The 17820-nt window shown below is 40.1% G+C and overlaps 1 protein-coding gene across 3 annotated transcripts in view; it reads right to left on the bottom strand.

Moving 5' to 3' along the window:
• MCTP2 (multiple C2 and transmembrane domain containing 2) overlaps window positions 1–17820 on the bottom strand; it is a 106311-nt gene that overhangs the window by 71681 nt on the left and 16810 nt on the right. For all 3 annotated transcript variants that reach the window (XM_069866347.1, XM_069866345.1, XM_069866346.1), the window contains 6 exons: window positions 15645–15787; window positions 14774–14850; window positions 13499–13610; window positions 11603–11638; window positions 3027–3185; window positions 1053–1183 (listed from right to left, as the gene is read on the bottom strand). In XM_069866347.1, the coding sequence (XP_069722448.1) occupies window positions 1053–1183; window positions 3027–3185; window positions 11603–11638; window positions 13499–13610; window positions 14774–14850; window positions 15645–15787 (658 nt within the window). The remainder of the gene's footprint in view (window positions 1–1052; window positions 1184–3026; window positions 3186–11602; window positions 11639–13498; window positions 13611–14773; window positions 14851–15644; window positions 15788–17820) is intronic.

Genomic DNA, 17820 nt, shown 5'->3' with positions numbered 1-17820 from the left:
ATGGTCTGGATGAAAACACTGCAAGCCAAAAGAAGGGAGGAGGCAACATGAAGAAAGGTGTGGTTACTACTAGGAAACCAAGACAGGACTAACACTCTACAGAACAAGATGGAGTTAGAGTGGAGCAGAAAGAGCAGGATGTCCCAGTAGGAACCATATTCTATTCCCATTAAGAAATTTAAAGGTTCAACTACTAACCCACAAAAAGTCTCATCTGCTAATGTAGCATAAGACCATTACTTGAGAATTCGAAGCTATAATGGAATAACGCAGTGGGACAAAATCCAGTGTGGGTCAGTCAGGAGGTAGGTAGATCACCTGCGAGGCTGTCCCTGAAAATGATGCTTTAAACAACATGAGCTTGTGCAATAGTGGGGGTACCAAACCCTCAGAGATCATTCCTCTATGGTGACAGGCAAGAGATTACCCAAAGAAAGCAATTCCAGGTAGCAGGACTGATATGTAAACAAGGCTACAAGAACACACCACCAAGAGGCAAACACAGAAAAGGGAGACCAATGCTACTCAAAAAGAGGGTCAAGATGCCTGAGCTGCTGCCAGCCCTCAGCCAGAAATCAGCCCTGCAGAGTACAGAGAGTCTGGAGCAATATCACCAGGCAAATGCAGACAAGTACAGCCTCCTTGCTGCCACCAGTTCTCCCAGAAAAGGCTGCCACTGAACTCACAGAGTATTTTGGATTTTACATTCAGCATGTGTGGAGTCAGCTTGCGTGTCTCTGCATTCAGGTCATGGTTAATCAATAATAGGTTATATAATAGGCTATATAATATAATAGGTTATATAATAATACTAATATTATATTAATATTATATAATAATATAATAGGTTATACAATAGTAATATAACAGTAATAGGTTTTAATAAACATACTATTAAAGAGGCATCTGGACATGACTGGAATAAGGAGAGAAACATACAGCATGATACTGGTAATGAAAACAGACCAATTTTACAAAAATATATACACGTGTATATAAAAATAAACATCATTATCTTTTATACTTAACACCCCCCACCAAAAAAAACTTACGTTCCCAAAAGCTCCTCATGTTTTTTGTTATCCTTTCTCCAGACCTCAATGTCCAACATATCCTTCCTGTCAGAGAAGTAGTGAAAATCAAACTGTTCCCTCCACTGAGGATTTGCACTCTTACACAGTGTCTAGAAAACATGCAGTTATAATATTTACTTTTCTTAAATGGCACTTATTTCCACAGTTAAGCACACATCAATTCTTCTACAAGAACAAGGCCAGATGTTAGGGCATCAAGTACTAAGGTCATTCCAATCAAAGCTTCCCAGCCCATCACGCACAGCCTCATCTTCCTTAAAAACTCTCATTCCCTGTTCCCACTAATGATAAGTATGCAAGTGTGACATGAATGAATGGTTGGAGAAATTCTTAAATGCAAGGTAGATCCGCTTTCAGTGGACTTGGGTCATTATTCAATGTCACTCTCACACTGAAAGAAAACAAGAATAAACCTTTCGGGGATAAACACCTGAAAACAGGTTTGAACGAATTCAGGAACCCAAACCACTATTTTTCACCCTTCTGAGTTAAGATACAGGCAAAGAAGGAGCAGCCTTGAAATTATTAACATCCAGTTAACTTGATATCTGTAAATTGTCCCTCTGAGTTCAGTGAGGTTGTTCATGTGTTCAGATTACTCTGAGTATTCACCAGATTGGGACTTAAATCACTTGCAATTCATGTCACACTACACTACCCACCATCAATATCAGCACAGCCACTGAGAGAACAGGAGATAGGATTAGCTGGACCATGACTGAGACTTCTCCCACCTTGTCTGCTTTTCTGGACCATGAGAGATTGTACTTCATAAGTTGAATAAATGCCAGGAAAGAACATGAAGGACTGCCAATTTGAAGTCTTATTAGGGTGTAAAAGCAGCAGTCCTCAACTTTTGTTGGACCCCAGACACAAATACTAAGCAATTAACTCACTGCAGGCAACATTCTACTTGACTCCTCATTTTAAACTTCTTAATTTTCTGTGACTACGTACAGTGCAGTCTTGCAGATTCACTACACAGGCTACGAACCATTAAAGAGAAACACAAAAAGGGATCTTAACCAGAATAACAAATATTTATTCCAAAATAACTAACCCATTTATTATTTTCCAAAGCTGCTTTTCTAAATAAAAACATTATATCATGACCTTGGTTTGAGGTCCTATGTGAGGGACAGAGTGCAGGTTTCAGATGCGCCTGCATCTGATCTGTATGTTCTGTGAATTTGCTCTGTACGCTTTGCAGAGGAGGGGGTTTGTTACTTCCTCCCTCCGCACTTTCAGTTCATGACATGCAGAGCTCTTGCTTTCTCAACAGACTATTATTTTAATTATAGCCCTTCTCCTTATTAGACTTTGGAAATGAACTGCATATCTTCGAGAACCCCATTAATTTCTTAGATTCTCATGAAATGGTACTGGATACAAGTAAACACAGACTAGAAGAATAAAAATTCATATCAAACACATGGACTATACTGTGTGTTATGGTTCTGTTGGGTTTTCTTTTGTTTTGGTTTGGGTTTTTTTTCCTGGTTTAAGTAAAATATTTTTGAAGAAAGGTGTATTAAAAAAAATGAAAATAAAAAATTCCCCTGCACTGTGAACCATTTCAGGTCTGCTTTTCCAGCAACACCTAACCCTGCAAACCTAACTTCTGTACTGGCAGAGAACAAAACACATGTGTAATGCATGAAGCTTTATTTCATTTCATATAAATATTAAACATCTATCAATATGATGAGTACATTCAATGCATAAAACCGGATACTCATAACTTCCTATTGCTATACTGGCATGTAAAACATATTAGTAAAATGTTAATGTCCCTGATCTGATCTTCTAGTTTTGATCTCACATACATAGAAGAGATTCAAGAATAGTTCCATCTGATGTAGCAACACCGGTAGAAGAAACACCAAGTACATTATTTGCTTCAACAAAATTATGGAAATCTTTAATACTTACCTTGTATCTTTGATCTCCCAGTTTGAGGAGAATAAAAATCTCTGCCAAGCCCCCCCAGGGGATGTTCTTCCCCTCCAAGAGCGTGATGGTGACCAGCCCATTCCACAACTGGTTCTTGCGCAAAGAGTCAGAGAGTCGCATACTCCGCATGAAACTTGACTGAAATGTAAGTCAATGACACAAAATATTTATACACCCAAGCCCGCATTTTTATGATTGTGATAAAAAAGCACCAGAAGCAAGAGAGGTACCATATTTCCCCCACAAGAGTAAGGAGGTAATGGAGAGCAGAAAGGTGCTATGGCTTTTCTGTCTATACTGTACTACAGCTGGCACAGTGAAGGGATGATGCCCAGCGTTAGAGGAAATTCAGAAGGATTAGTTTAAACCACCAGCGAAGTTGACTTAAGCTAACCTAGCTGAGCTTTGTTAAGAGCAGACCTTGAGCACCGAGAGCAATCTGTTACCATAGCTCAGGGAAATACACAGAAGAGTGCCGGAGAGGAGAGGTGGAAGATAGGAAACTAAAGTAAACTCTTAAATGTCTCCAACCATAACCACAAAACATGGGTCTGTCCTTTCTGAGGAGACAGCCCACAATCATAAAGTCTATGGGCAGGTGAAAGGCTGAGCATGCATCTTCCACCTCCTCAATCACTCAACCATCATCCATGTTAGCTCTTCGCCTGCTGCCTTTGGAGATCCTGCTTCCAGAAACTAAGCTCACGAATCAAAAATACTGATGCCTGCTGAAAAACACTGACACCACCAGGCTCTTTATCTGGAGTTATGGTTACCTGGTAGCCACATTTGTTACCTTCGCAGCCTCATCCTACATGGCACGGCTGCACTAACAGTTTGCTAACTGGCAGTATTTTATTGGACAGAGGATGATTAAATAGGCCTTTATTTGGGGGGAGTGAGCTGGAAACATTAAAACTCAAGGCTATGCTTTTCTTCTCACAGTAAAAATCCTGCCATATTTTATTCTCGTGAAGCAACTTTTAACTCGCCACACTTCAGAGCTTCAATCATGTCACATACAGGTGGGAGCAAGACGGAGGAGATTTCACAAGTCACTTTAAAAGAGGACGTGTTAGCTTTAAAAGCAAGTAAGAAATGTTGTTGCTAAATAAAACGATTGCAAAAGCACCTGATGTCTGAAGATTACTTTTTATGGATCAATTACCCAGCAACAAAATTCTTAAATCATGGGTGGTGAACTCGCAAGTTTTTTACTTGCTTTTTACTGGTTAAAATACCAAACTCTTTAAATCCCACAAGTATATTAATATACTTCTATTTAAACACCTCGTTTGGCTTTCCTGGCACATTGATTAAAAATTCCTACCTTTAAAAAGAAAACGAGATTTTGATTCATAAATCCAGCTGCAATGTAATTTCTTTTTTTTTTTTTTAAAGTTCGTCTTTTAGGCCAAAAAGCTAAAGCACGACTGTTCCCATGGACATACTTCAAAGTCCCGGCAGATATATTCCTCCCTAAACACTGAACTATTTCAAAATCCTTTTTATAAAAAAGGGAGTAATGTCCACAAGGGATCAAAGGGCATTCTACAGTCTGGCAATCGCCTTAGAAAAATGGCAGTGCTTCCATGAAATATGCCCTAAAATAATTTTGCAGCTTGGTATGTCCTAATTTCGAATTGGATGTTTATCTTGGAAAGGCTTCTATCTAACTTGTCCATAAAACAGCTCCACTTAGCTCTATGAGCCCTGTGAAAATGGAATCCAAAGCTGGCTATTAAAGGGGCCTGGAGATTGCTTCCATATGGCGTAACAGCATGGGAGTGGAGGGCTAAGGCCTACAGCAGGCGCTGCTTGGCTTGAGCTCCCCATCTATCCATGGACACTCGTTGCATTACACCATAACATCTGGATTATTGCTTGTAATGTCCCTGGGAAATATCCACTTCCCATCAAAGCCTTTATCTATCTCAGTTGTACTTTGAACATTTTAGTATTTAACATAGTCAAGTTTGATGTGATGTACTTGCTGCTTTAGGACCAAGGATTTTTCCTCCCTACCCCCTGACTCCTTCCCTTGGAGGAGGAAGAGATATTTGATGTTAGTTCACACACATTAAAAAAAAAAAAAAAAGAAAACAACCAAAGTTTATTATCCACATTACAATTCCTTTTCAAAACAAAGCATCCAGTTCTCTTCAAAGCTTCTAGGTTAAACACAAAAGACAGTTGCTATCACCCAGTTTTCAAATCAAATTTGGATTCTTTTCATTTTTTAACCAGGCCAGTGTTTTAGGGAGTCACCCAGCACTGGGACTCTTCCTATCCGAGTTCTGTAGCATACACGACACCACCCTTTTAGCCACTGACTTGTCAGTTCAAAGGACTGTAGGGAGGTACCCAAACCAGTCTGGATTCCACACAGTCCCAGGAAAAATCAGCGCCTGCAGCTCGGTATTACTAGAGCACATTGCAATGCATCAGTTCTGACCTTCCAAAACAGGTGGTCTCCAGCACATGGCCTTGTGCACCCCCTTTCCGGATGGCCGTGCAGCTGCAAAAGCACTCTGTACTCATCTCAGAAGAAGGTTATGTTAGTGTCCAGACAAATGGAACTGGATACTTTCTGGACAAGATCTAGCATTGCTTTAAAGCATCACATGGGATAGAGAAGCCAAGATGTTTGCAGCTGGTTTAGGGCATATTGGTGATTCCAGCACCTTGACACAAGCTCAGTGACTGCAGTCCGCTTGCTACCTCCCCCAATCCAGCTCTGCCACCATTACCAGCCTATCTCCAAACAGAACAGCATGGAGCCTGGGACAGCTGCTTGCCTGGTGCCTCTGCAAGACAGACCATCACGTTAGGTATGTTTTATTTCCTTGACATGCCCAGGCCATTCCTAGTCTGTGTGTGCAGCAGGTCTGGCAGATCTCTTGTGCCTTGTATTGTCTATGCATGCACTGAAGACCTGCTCTGTGGCCACCTCTCCAGCCCGGCCAGGTACTTAACAGGCTGTTCCTCTTACTACTCTGATGGAAATCATAGTTAAACAGGGAGTGTTTCAGGCTCCACTCACAGTTTCTGGAATGAAGCATGTCTGGGGAAACCCACATGAGTGGTAGACCCACAAACCTGGACCATCAATGATTCAACTTTACTGTTGCCTGGGGAAGTCTGCACTATGGGAAATGCCTCCTGGGGGACAAGAAAATGCTATTGAATTATTTATTTTAAAAATCTTATCTCCTTTCTCTAATACTCCGCACCTACTCACTTCAAACTGACTTACACAGAGCTAATTGATTAAACTTCATAGTCTCCCTCTGAGTTGGCAAACTATTACAGAGCAGAGCACTGAGCAATGTACTCATTAGTCCAACAAAGCTACTCAGGGGAAAAACAAGCACTGAAAAAAACCCCACCCCAGACACTACACTAACCTGCCTTCACAATGAAACACCAGGATAGTCAAAGCCCCTCTCTACACTGGCCAGAACAGGAGGACATAATTGCATAATCAGTGACAATTTTAATGTGGTTTTACCTTTCCAGCTCCTCTCTTTCCCTGTTACCTCCCAGGATATTAATGCCTCCCCTCTTAGATACTTCAGCTCCTCCTGCTGAGCCCTAGCCCTTTCCAGCTGTGCTCACATACTGGATGCCAAGTCCTTCAGGTCTCTTCCACTATATTTTCCTGTAAACTCTCTGCAGTCACTAGCTCACTCTCTGGCTACATCCCAGACCAAAGTAAAGGTACCTTGCAGAAGTACCGAAAAGTTGGCTGAGATAGGCTACAGGGCTGGAAATTAGGAAACATGCTTTATGATGAAAGTTGGTACATGTCCTGAGCACAAGACATTGGACATGTTTGCTTAGCCCACTCCCAATTTTTCCCCCATCACTTCTGAAATCAAGATAGCCTTGACCAGAATTTGAGGACTTGTCTCCAGCCAGATCTCTGATTTTGGCCGGGCTATGTGCAAATAGCTAGTGATACCATAGAGGTCACTTTTACGAGCAGTTTGCTGCTTTAAAATGGACAACAATTTGAAAAAAAAACAACTCTAAAACAAGTCAAACAAAGAAAAGCATAAAAACAAGAATATTCACTATGCTTTACCCATAAAAAACAAACTAGATACTTTTCAAGGCTAAGACTCTTTGTTTACTGCAGATTTAGGGACTGTACAACATGAGGTAAACTTTTCTGAAGCAAAAGTATGGCCTGGTCATAGAGCAGGACCATGCAACATGAGGAACTGTAGATGTTTCTTCTCCCTGCTGCTTAGAAAGAATATTTCCCCAGAAAAGTTGCTATGTCTCTGAACAGAAAAATTAAAAATCAGTGCTCACAATACCATTGCCAGAATCTGGTTTGTGGTTTCAAAATGAACATAAAAGCTTCTCATACCATATTACAATTTTTTGTTACTTTCTGGTTCTGGTTTAAAGAAGAAAGCTGGACCAGAAGGAGCAGGTGGGCCATATTCTGCCTTCACAGAGGCAAATATAGGAGACAAGCAAGAATGCCAGAGCTCTGAAGGGGAAAGAACCCGCTCATTGACCCAGCTTCACAAAGTCCTTTGGGAACTCGAGTCTCCCTGCTAACACCATTTGTATATAATCTCCTTTTATCGACACCCGGCAAATCCCCTCTGGTGCATCAGGGCTGCTTTCAAATCTGTCTCTTTTCCTGACACACACATACATGCCCCAAGTTCAAACTTGTTTTTGAAGCAATAAAGAGATGCAGAAAAATTGTACATTTAAATGACACGTCGAGGTGGCCAAGTGTGAAGTGAACCCATCTCTCCCATCTTCCATTTAAAACGATGAGACAGGACAACAGAAAGCCTGCTGCAACCCCAGTGAAGAGGTCAACATCGAAACTGGGCCACGTAATTTGCCATTTGAGAAAACAACAACACGCAAATAGAAAGACTCCTTGGATCTCTCCTCATTAGGCTGGGAGACTATTTTGCGGAGGCAGTCTCCCCTAGGAAAGAGGAGAGGGCAGCAAGAAAGGCAAGTGAACCGATACGAGATTGCTGCCACGATGTGTGACCCTGTGGCAAGTGAGTCTTTCCACTCTGTGAAATGCTCAGAGCATGCTGCTGCCCACAGGGTATTGTGGGAGAAAGCCAAATACAATGAGGCAGGCAAAAATGAAACCTAACAGCCCACGCAGAAGAAAAAAAAAAGGAAAGCAAAGGATTTTCCCTTGTAAAGACACACCAAGGAGCACTTGGGTCCAGTCAGCCTTTCAGCCAATTTATTCAATCAGCAAGGTGGCAACTGCGTCGCTTTTGTTTCAGGACTGAACTGCTGCGGGTCAATCCACCCCAAGCAAACCTGCTTATTTGCTTCATAGATGTTCAACAGTTAAAGGTTAGTCAGCTGTACAAATGCTGGAAATAGTGCGCGGGGCACTCAGGGTGAGAATCAAGCCACCCGGGACAAACAAGGCTACTGAGCATCAGCATGTTGGGCTCCAGCAGCGATAGCTACCAACTCCCTCTGTGCCCCAGAAAAGAAAACAGAAAAAGAGAGAAGAGCTTGCCAATAAACAGATATGGGTGCATATACTAATACTGCCTAATAGTATCCTCTTCCCTCTGCAATACCACCCTCCACGAGAAAAAGAAGAAAGCTGTACTCTTGGAGACAGCTCCCATGGAGGACAATGCTCTTCTCAGCTCCCATAAAAAACGAGGGATCATGGATGCTGTCCACATCTTGGGAGTCCACCCAAATATGTGATGATTCCCTTCTAGCAGCAGCAAAAAATATATAGTGTGTAATCAACAGATAGCTAAATCATCCAGTTCAACAGCTCTTGCACCAAAATGATTTAAAAGACAATATTCAGTTGCTGAAATCCTTCCTGCACGCTGTTTGTAATGACTGTGAAGCAACTGTAGCTAGACAGGAGATTTTGTACTGCTGCTGTTTTCGTTGTCCGAATGCAGTTTTTTCTTCAAAAAGCGAGGGAGCTCAGAGAACACACATCAACAGGCTGCCCAGGGAGGTGGTTGATTCACCTTCCCTGGAGGTGTTTAAGGCACGGGTGGACGAGGTGCTAAGGGGCATGGTTTACTGTTTGATAGGAATGGTTGGACTCGATGATCCAGTGGGTCTCTTCCAACCTGGTTATTCTATGATTCTATGATCAAGAGTGCAGAGTATCCACAACCACCCACGTTAACCCCTTTCCCCATTTGACATGGGGTTGCATCAGGTATCAATGCCATCAACAGGGGTGCTAACAGGGTGAACATGGGAAGCCTGCAAGGACCCTAAGCCTTGTCATTTGGGATATATTTAGATAATATAAAAAGGTCAAAATTAGAGATTTTTTTTCACATCAAAAAACAACAAAAAAAGGGAACAACAGAAAAAGAACCAGGAAAACAATTGGCAATTTAAAATAGAAAACTTTTATTTGCCTAAACCAACAGAGATGAAGTTTACATCTGTAACAGTTTGGCTAGTCAAATGGAAAGCATACAGTCTTTTTCTTCTGCAACAACCAACCAGAGTCAGCTCAGTAGCCAAAAAACAGACAAGTGTGTGTATCTGTTACAGAGCTCTCTCCATTTCCCCTGCCCCCTTATTCATGTATCTTTATCTCATCCAGGAACGTTGTTTTCTACCCCATCATACTCTCTGGCTATTCTTTCATAACCTCTTGTGCCCTCCCTAGACGCCTATATTCCCTATGCACACAATTTTTCTTTCTAGCCTTTATGTTCTGCCACAAACTGCTAGTACTGCTTCCACAGACTAGAGTTTCCTAACTAAAGATGGTTATTGATGTACAGTACTAGTGTTTTAGTGCAGTAGCAGAATCAATAAACTAGGAAATACTGCTTTGTCAGATTTTTCCAGCGCATGCTGGGAAATACTTTTACTGCCTTAGGATGGTCACAGAGCTTTTCTTTAGAGATCACGCTGGAGCATGAACTGTGTCTTCCCTAGGAAGAACTGAAGCTCTCCTACCCTCTAGTGACTGGAACAGAATAGAGCACAGCGTTGCAGCTCTTTTTTCCCCCCCTCCTCTTTTAAGCAATACTTTCACTTCTCCTAACTCGGTACCATGCTTCAGCATCTCTGAATTTTATTTAGAAAGATGCTGAGGCACCGGCCAGTGTCTTAATAACTGAACAACCTGCCAGCATGTTTTACAGCTAAAGGTGAAAAAAAAAAAAACTATTTGTAAAAAAAAATATTCAAAATGCAACAAGATACAGTGTACAATCAAAATTAAGTTCTAGTAATAGAAACCAGGACAGGAGTTTGACTGTCCTGGGCAAAAACAACCAGAGTTTAAAACCCTGTCTCCCTTTCCAGGGACCCAAAGCCAACCAGAGTCAAGAGACAGCTGTATGTGCATGTCTGAGAAAGTGAGGGATCAAGCTGCACTGATGGAGTGAGGGCACAGGAATTTGCAGAGCTTCAGTTAAAAACGAAAGGGCTGAGCTCTTAAATTATTCCACCACTTTCTGTTGTGTGGCATTCAGGGATGCCTAGTGGCTCCCCACGCCAAGCACCAAGGGAAGGGCTGTGTTATCCCCAGAACGGGGCTCGCCAAGCTGCCATCCAGCTCCAAGGGCTGTACTTGCAATTCTTCTGTTGACAAAAATATACTTGCTGGCAGAATACCTGTGAGGGCTGGCTCCTCTCAATAGCAGTTGTAATGAATAAAACAAGAGCAGGTTAATTATTCCATTTATCTAGGCACAAAGCAATAGTTATGTAGGGAATATATGAAGATGCGTATGTTTTCTCATAAAAGCCAAATTCTGCTTTTCATAAAGTCAGACTGTATAGCTTTCAAGCTGGGTACTGGGCCCTGCAGTTTCTATATTATTGTTATTTATTCAATAGCAAATTAAAGCTTTACAGAACAAATAAAAAGCCACAGTCTGTTTCCCAAACAAGTTAAAATCTAATTCAAGAATGGGACAGTACAGGAATATAAGAGTAATGGAAGTCTGCAGGGATACTACAGAAGACCAAGAAAAGCAAGTTACATTGATAGGTAGCAACACACAAATGTGGGAAATCCTGTTACATTGCTGGTAATGAAAACCACTTGTTCAGTCTCCATTCCAAGAACAAAAGGGATTTCACTAACCACATGAGCAACCAGAAGAAATACTGCCTCACAAAACTCTTCCCATGGCAGAAGGTGACTGGGATCCAGGAGACCTGTGATCAACTTCAGTACCAACTACTGGCCACCTTTCAGGAATCCTTAATCAACTCGCATCTCCCACAGCTCCTTTTTTTTGGTTGAATTTACATCCATTTCCTTAGCACAGACACTTTTTTCTCTCTTTCTACAGCTCTTTGCTGAATGGGGTCTTATTGCCACTAGACACTACCATGCCAGCTACAGTAAGAAAAATAGCAGCAATCTCCCATCACATTGAAAAAAAAAAAATCAAAAAAGCAAAGGGTATCACAGCCACCACATTAAGACATGTTGCATCAACACTTCAGAGTTTTCTTATGCTTACACTGTTTCAAAGGAGGGCACAGATTTTGGAAGGGGGCTTTTTTTAAGAGAAAAAAATATGGATTACCTTGGATGAAGTTCGCTTCTTCCGACTGGACCATCTCTATATATGGGTCCCCATCATTGGACCAAAGAGAACCCAAGAGAGAGGAAACAGAGAAAAATAAAATGGAATCATTCAAACAGCAGCTTATCAAATGCGTTAGAAAAGCTTATAACTAAGTAGGGGTCTGGATCTATGACTGCATTTGTCTACCTCCTCTCCCTCATGGAGTATAACAATCAACAAACTCAAAATACCTGCATTGCACCAAAAAAAAAAAAGAGAAAATAAAAAAACTAATCAAGAATAAAAAGTGGAGGGACCCAGAGCCATTAGTAAGAAACATGGCTTATACTTTTGGTGCCATCTGGTTCTACAGTAAGCTAATTTAAAAAGGAAAAAAAAAATCATCTTGCTGTTAAGTGCTAATGTGGACGGAGCCCATTTCACTATTCTGATTCTACTGGAAATGGCTGAGCAATTTGCATTTGAAATATGAGGGCTTAAAACATCGTCTTTAAAAAAAATTACAGTGTGCACCAACTCTGCTATCATCTGCACTCTGAATGTTAACTAAGCACCCAAGAGTACCAAAAGCTGCTACTTTATACCAACATATTTTCTTTCTCACTGGCTGGGTCCACTTTAGTCCATGCCTTCCTAAAAAAACCCAGAAAAAATCGAGGCTCTTATAGCTAAACTGCTTTTTTTTTTGCTAAAGAAACTTTATGTCTTTGCTTTCCCCTTCCTGCAATCCAGTTACATATGTGGTAGCAAAACTCTTGTACAAGTTAGAGGGAGAATTCACATCGTTAGCTTTTAAATAATCATAGATTGAGGTAGAAATAACTCTACAATCATTTTAATTGAGATTTTACAGTTCTCAAAGAGGCAACTATTTAAAAAATAAATAATGAATGCCAGGCGTTACTCATTAGCTATTTCCTATTTTGCTTTCCAGCCCCTTGAAATATTTTTTTCTATAAATAATCCTATTCCGATTAGAATTCCATACCTATAATTCAATAACATGCTGTAAACAACAACTTTCATACCAGACTATATAGAAGACTTATAGGAATATTTTCTGTGTGCATATATATTATACATTTAAAATTAATTCCGGTTTTCAAGTCAGTCCAAGTAAATGCCTGATCTTGGCTTTTCCCCATCCCTTGCTGGCCACAAACAGGATGAGTTTACCAACACAGATACGCTCCACACTGTGTAAAACACTACAGGAATCTTAAAGGATGAAAACAAAAGCAAAAAGCCACGTGCAGGACCTGTAATTTAAAAACTATCAGCTTCAGTCGTGCTGTTCCCAGCCTCTGCCCAGGTTTTCTTGTGTTTCTAGCATCACTAAATGCACCATATTTCAGCATCAGAAGCCAAGTTCAATTGAACTCAGCCAAGAAACTCAGTGGCAAAATCGGGCTTTTTACGAGCAATGCCCTCCTTTCAGCCAATGGCTCCTCTGCAGGACTGATGCAGTTTAAGTCTTAACATCAAGTCTCTGCTTTTAGATTTCACATGGATATATTTTTAGATTCTCATGGGTAAAAAAAAAACCCTCTTAGGCAGAAATCAGAAAATAGTATGCTGTGGAACAGCAATCAGAGCAGGTATGCTTCATACATTCAGCAGCCTGCACATTGCAGTGATAGACACCATACCCCCATACACTGTCACAGTGCGCACCACAGCTACGAGACAGAAGCATCCAGCTACAGACGTCTAAGCAACTTTTACCCAGATAGATATGGGGCTTTTTTTAAAGTTATGATCTATCTCGATTTCAGTATTGAGACTTGGAGGATGAAAATAATGGTGGCATTTCCCAGTAAATCAGATTATGCCAGCTCTTTTCACCCACACACACACATTTCAGCTATAAATTTGACTTCCTAAGCCACTTACATTTCTCTTGAAGTCTCCTTGCTTGACTGCTAGACTCAAGTTTAATACAATCACTCCCATGTCATCTTCCAAACTGTTGGGATCTTCCAGTTTTAAAACCTGCTCAGTAGTTCTACAAGAAAAAAAAAAAAAGGTTGTGCATTTATTGACTCCAGTTAACTCGAGTTCATTATTAAAGGTCAGACTGAGCTGTGCAAATTTCAGCTTCTTGTCTGAAATTACCAGTATTGAGTTTAAATGTTAAAATGGGAAATCTAGAGGGCTCCTTCTTAGTTCTGACAAAATACAGCCTCTTTTAATAATGCAGCATAATGTTTATATAGTACTGCTAAGACTCACAGCTCTCCGAGTGCAGATACATACCGAATTAAGTTACTAGCTCCACTTCACAGGGAAGAATGACAGGGAAACTCATCCAAGTGAATTTTCTAACATTAACAGCTGGGATTCAACTTTGGAGATATTTATTCTGCCTTATCTTTGCCTGTGTTTAATCTTCCTCTGTGATTCAGTTCCCTCTCTGAAAACAGGAATGCTGGTATTTACCTGGTGGTGCTATCTCACGGATAAATTCATTAATGTTTTGAGAAATTCAGATATAGCAGCCATGAGAGAGATAGTCCACCCGCACAAGGAAAACTCATTTTCTCCAAAAAAAATGTCACACAGCAAAGCAGTGCAAAAGAGGGAACTAAAATTTGAATTCCTGGCTTCCAGCTCCACATTGAGACCAAGAGGCAGCAGACAAAAGGCGCAGGGCTTGCCTCCGCACTAAATCAGGGCCAGATGAGCTGCTGCAGGGATGGATAGCTGCAGGGGGAGGCTGGAATTGGGGTGCTTGCAGCCAGCCAGGCAAACTGTTCCCTAGCCCAGTCACGTACAAAAAAAGTACCCCACGCTACATGGGGCTAAGAAGGGGTCTCAACCTTCTCGCCACTTTCTTCTTCCATCTCCATAAATTATTCTGGTGTAGTTCTCCCTAAACAATGCTGCATATAGGAACTCTTATTCCTCGACATGAAAAGGAAAGGGAGCCTTCTGCTGAACTGGGCTCCATCCAGGCTGGATTTGAATCCAGTCCATAACACTGGAGAAACACATGCATGTGCAGGATGTATCTCAAGCCATTTTTTTCTTAAATGTATGCCCCACTCTTCTATCAGAATAAGTTTTCATGAATAGGCAAATTCCAAGCTAGATTAAAAGTGTTTCATTATTTTCCTAAGTTTCTCAATTAAGCTGCATTAACAAACTTTAATTAAATAAATATATTACCTATTGAGTTCAAGTTCAGTGAGTGATACAAATGCTGAACCCATGAAGTCTGAAGAGGTTAAATCTCTATCATACACCTGGTAGCAAAATAAAATAAATATTTATAGTTTTCACATCATAAGACAGTTTTATCCCAGTGAATAAAAAAAACAGATATTTCAAATCCTTTCAGTAAAATTTCGTATCTGAAAGATCAAAGCATAGACATAATTCAGGGATAATTTTCCATCCCTGCTTTAATTTGTATTTTTAACTAAATATTTAAACAGCATTTTGAAAGTATCTTCTTAATATTATGTAAACAGAGACATGTGTGCTCTTATGGATTGTGCCTGTTCCTTTATGCTCTGCACGATAGCATAATGAAACGCTGCACAAAAATCAGGTACTTCTGGCTACAGATGTTTTAGCAATTAGCGCTCACAACTGGTAGCTTCCAGTTCTGGTAACTGTAGCGTTACTCATAATGAGAAAAGGCTTTGCTACTTGTCACGGCTGTATCCCAGGTAATAATTCTGTTCAACTCAGCCAAATTACACTCTTAAAACGTGCTTATGAAACCGCGATTGGTTTCACTGAGTTTGCACAAGCACAGTAAGAGCGAGCAGAATTTAGCTCCATAGCTTTAAACATATCCAGTCAAGGAGTTTTATTTCAACTTGGGTTTTTGCAGATGGAAAGTAAAACATGTGAGTAAAATCTGGAAAAGACATATGTGCATTTTAATTTGAAATTGCTGAAAGTCTTAAACCGGATCATGTTTTATATTACACTGCTACAGTGAATAAAAATCCATACGTTTTTAAAGTAGAAAATAATTGCTTAAATATTTACCCATCTTTCAAAAATCTAAACCCAACACTTCACTTACCTCGATCCAGAGTTTTTGGTCAAGGGTCTGTACAGGCAGCACAACAGTTTCATCCCAAACTGGGTTAAGGTTCTTGTAGACTACCTTACTTTTGTATAGAGTTTTTCCATTCACTTTAAACTTCACATATGGGTCACTTGTACCTGTCATAATTAATAAAAAAATAATTAGCATTGTCCCCATATAACCCCAAAATCTTAAATTGTCTTTTCATAAAACAATTATTTACAATAATAAACGGTAATTACTTATTTTGTATTTACAGTCATATACATAATTACATATATATAAATTTCTAGTTCATACAGGAAACCTATTGAACAAAATCAGAAAACTGAAAGCAGGCAGCAAAAATTCTTCATAGTTTGCTTGATCTCTGCAGCGTTATTTTTTAAGAACATTAATTATTCTTTAGCAATTTAGTTAACATTTTAATTTGTAAAAAGAGCAAACAGAAGCAGGGATGAAGGATGATTTACAAGCCAACTAACAACATAGACAGTAGAAGAAAGAAAATGTGACTATGAATATATAAAAAGACCAAAACTCAAAAAGCATCGTAACTTGGATGAGAGCTCGAAGGAAACCAGTAACAATAGCTAAAATACCCATCAGGATTTCATCACTAGTGTCACTCGTCAATTTACTTAAATCCAAATTTGAAGTTTCAGTAAAAAACACTGACATTATTCACCAAGCCAGGGTAAAAAACACATGCAGAATAGAGTCTGTAAAGACAGCAAACAGTATTCAGGTAACACATTTTTTAATCCAAGTGGCACATTTTGCCATGCCTATAATGTCCCATATTTTTATGGAGCAGATGTCCACGAACAGAGTGTGAGGCTTGTGCCACTCGGCAGCAATAGAAAGACTTGCAGCTGTCAAAGGAAAAGAGAAGAGGGAATCAACTTTTTATTATTGTTATTAAACCAGTGGCATCTGCACCAACATGAGCCACTGTGCAGGGCACCAAACAAACCCTTCATGCACCATGTTCCTCTTTTAACTAGATGGTTGATTTACTAATGCATTCAGCCTTTGGAAAAACAAATCTCACAAGCTGAAAATAAGGCAAAGAATAAAACTGAGGTGTAGCAGCACATACAATTAACTGATCCCAGATGCCGTTCATCTGTCACGTTCAATACTGTCTGTATTATAACTTGTATTTGGAATTAAACTTCCCTCCTAACAGTTTAATTTCATTAGAAGAGTAAGAGCTAATGCAATGGTCCTGGCTGTCCTCCAGCCTGCAGCGCGGGCTGCCGGCAAGGAAAGACCAACTTCACATATTCAGAAATAATCTGAGGCTGTCCCCTCTGGTTCCCACTGAGAGATACTGGTACACAAACACATAGCACCTCAGGATAACCCAGTGTAAAACCAATACTCAATTTTGTCAGTAGTTCAGTGAAAATCCATATTTAAATATCTAAAGCTCTAACCAGTGTTACGTGAAGACAGACTTAGATTCAATAGAACATAGCTATACATTAGCATCTATTTGGAATTACATAATACTGTGAAGAACTGTGTCCCTGGGACACATGGAATTATTTTTAAGAATTAGAGAAAGTTTTTGTTCTGTTTTCATTTCAAAAGCAAAAAGTCCTAGAATCCTGGCCAATTCCACACATAAAGGGTGTCCCATTCAGAGAAGGAAAATACCAGTTGCTTTTCAAATACTACCTGCAGCTGATCCTTTTTTTAAGTCGTCTAAGTCGTAATTGCTGAACTCAACCCCATTTTGTGTAAAAAAAAAAAAAAAGGGTTTTTTTCCCTTCTTCTTCAAGAGAGAATAATAATAAGTGCTAGATCCAAAGCCAGGGAAGTCATAGGGCAGCTTCTCATTGTTTTTAGTGGGTTAGGACCAGACCTTTCCCTACAATACATTTTCAGAACTATGACTATGCTCTTACAGAAAATGTAAAGCTTAAAACCAGCACACTTTCAACAGTGAGTGGGAACACACATAAATTGTAGTCCCGCCATGTGAGCACAGTAGCCCCCCAGAGGATGCAGAAGTTAAGAAATAACAGCATTGAGCCCTTTAGTGTTTGTTTCTTCCAGCTCCTTTAAAAAGGAAGCAGGGGGAACAAATAACAGTTAAAAAAAAAAAAACAACATGGTTTTTATTTACAGGATAAGCAGAAGCAAGCTGCTTTATTAAAAA

This window comes from Phaenicophaeus curvirostris, chromosome 12, assembly GCF_032191515.1.
Source record: "Phaenicophaeus curvirostris isolate KB17595 chromosome 12, BPBGC_Pcur_1.0, whole genome shotgun sequence".
NCBI lineage: Eukaryota > Metazoa > Chordata > Aves > Cuculiformes > Cuculidae > Phaenicophaeus > Phaenicophaeus curvirostris.
Note: the sequence above shows the minus strand (reverse complement) of the source record. Positions and strands in the feature narration are given on the sequence as shown.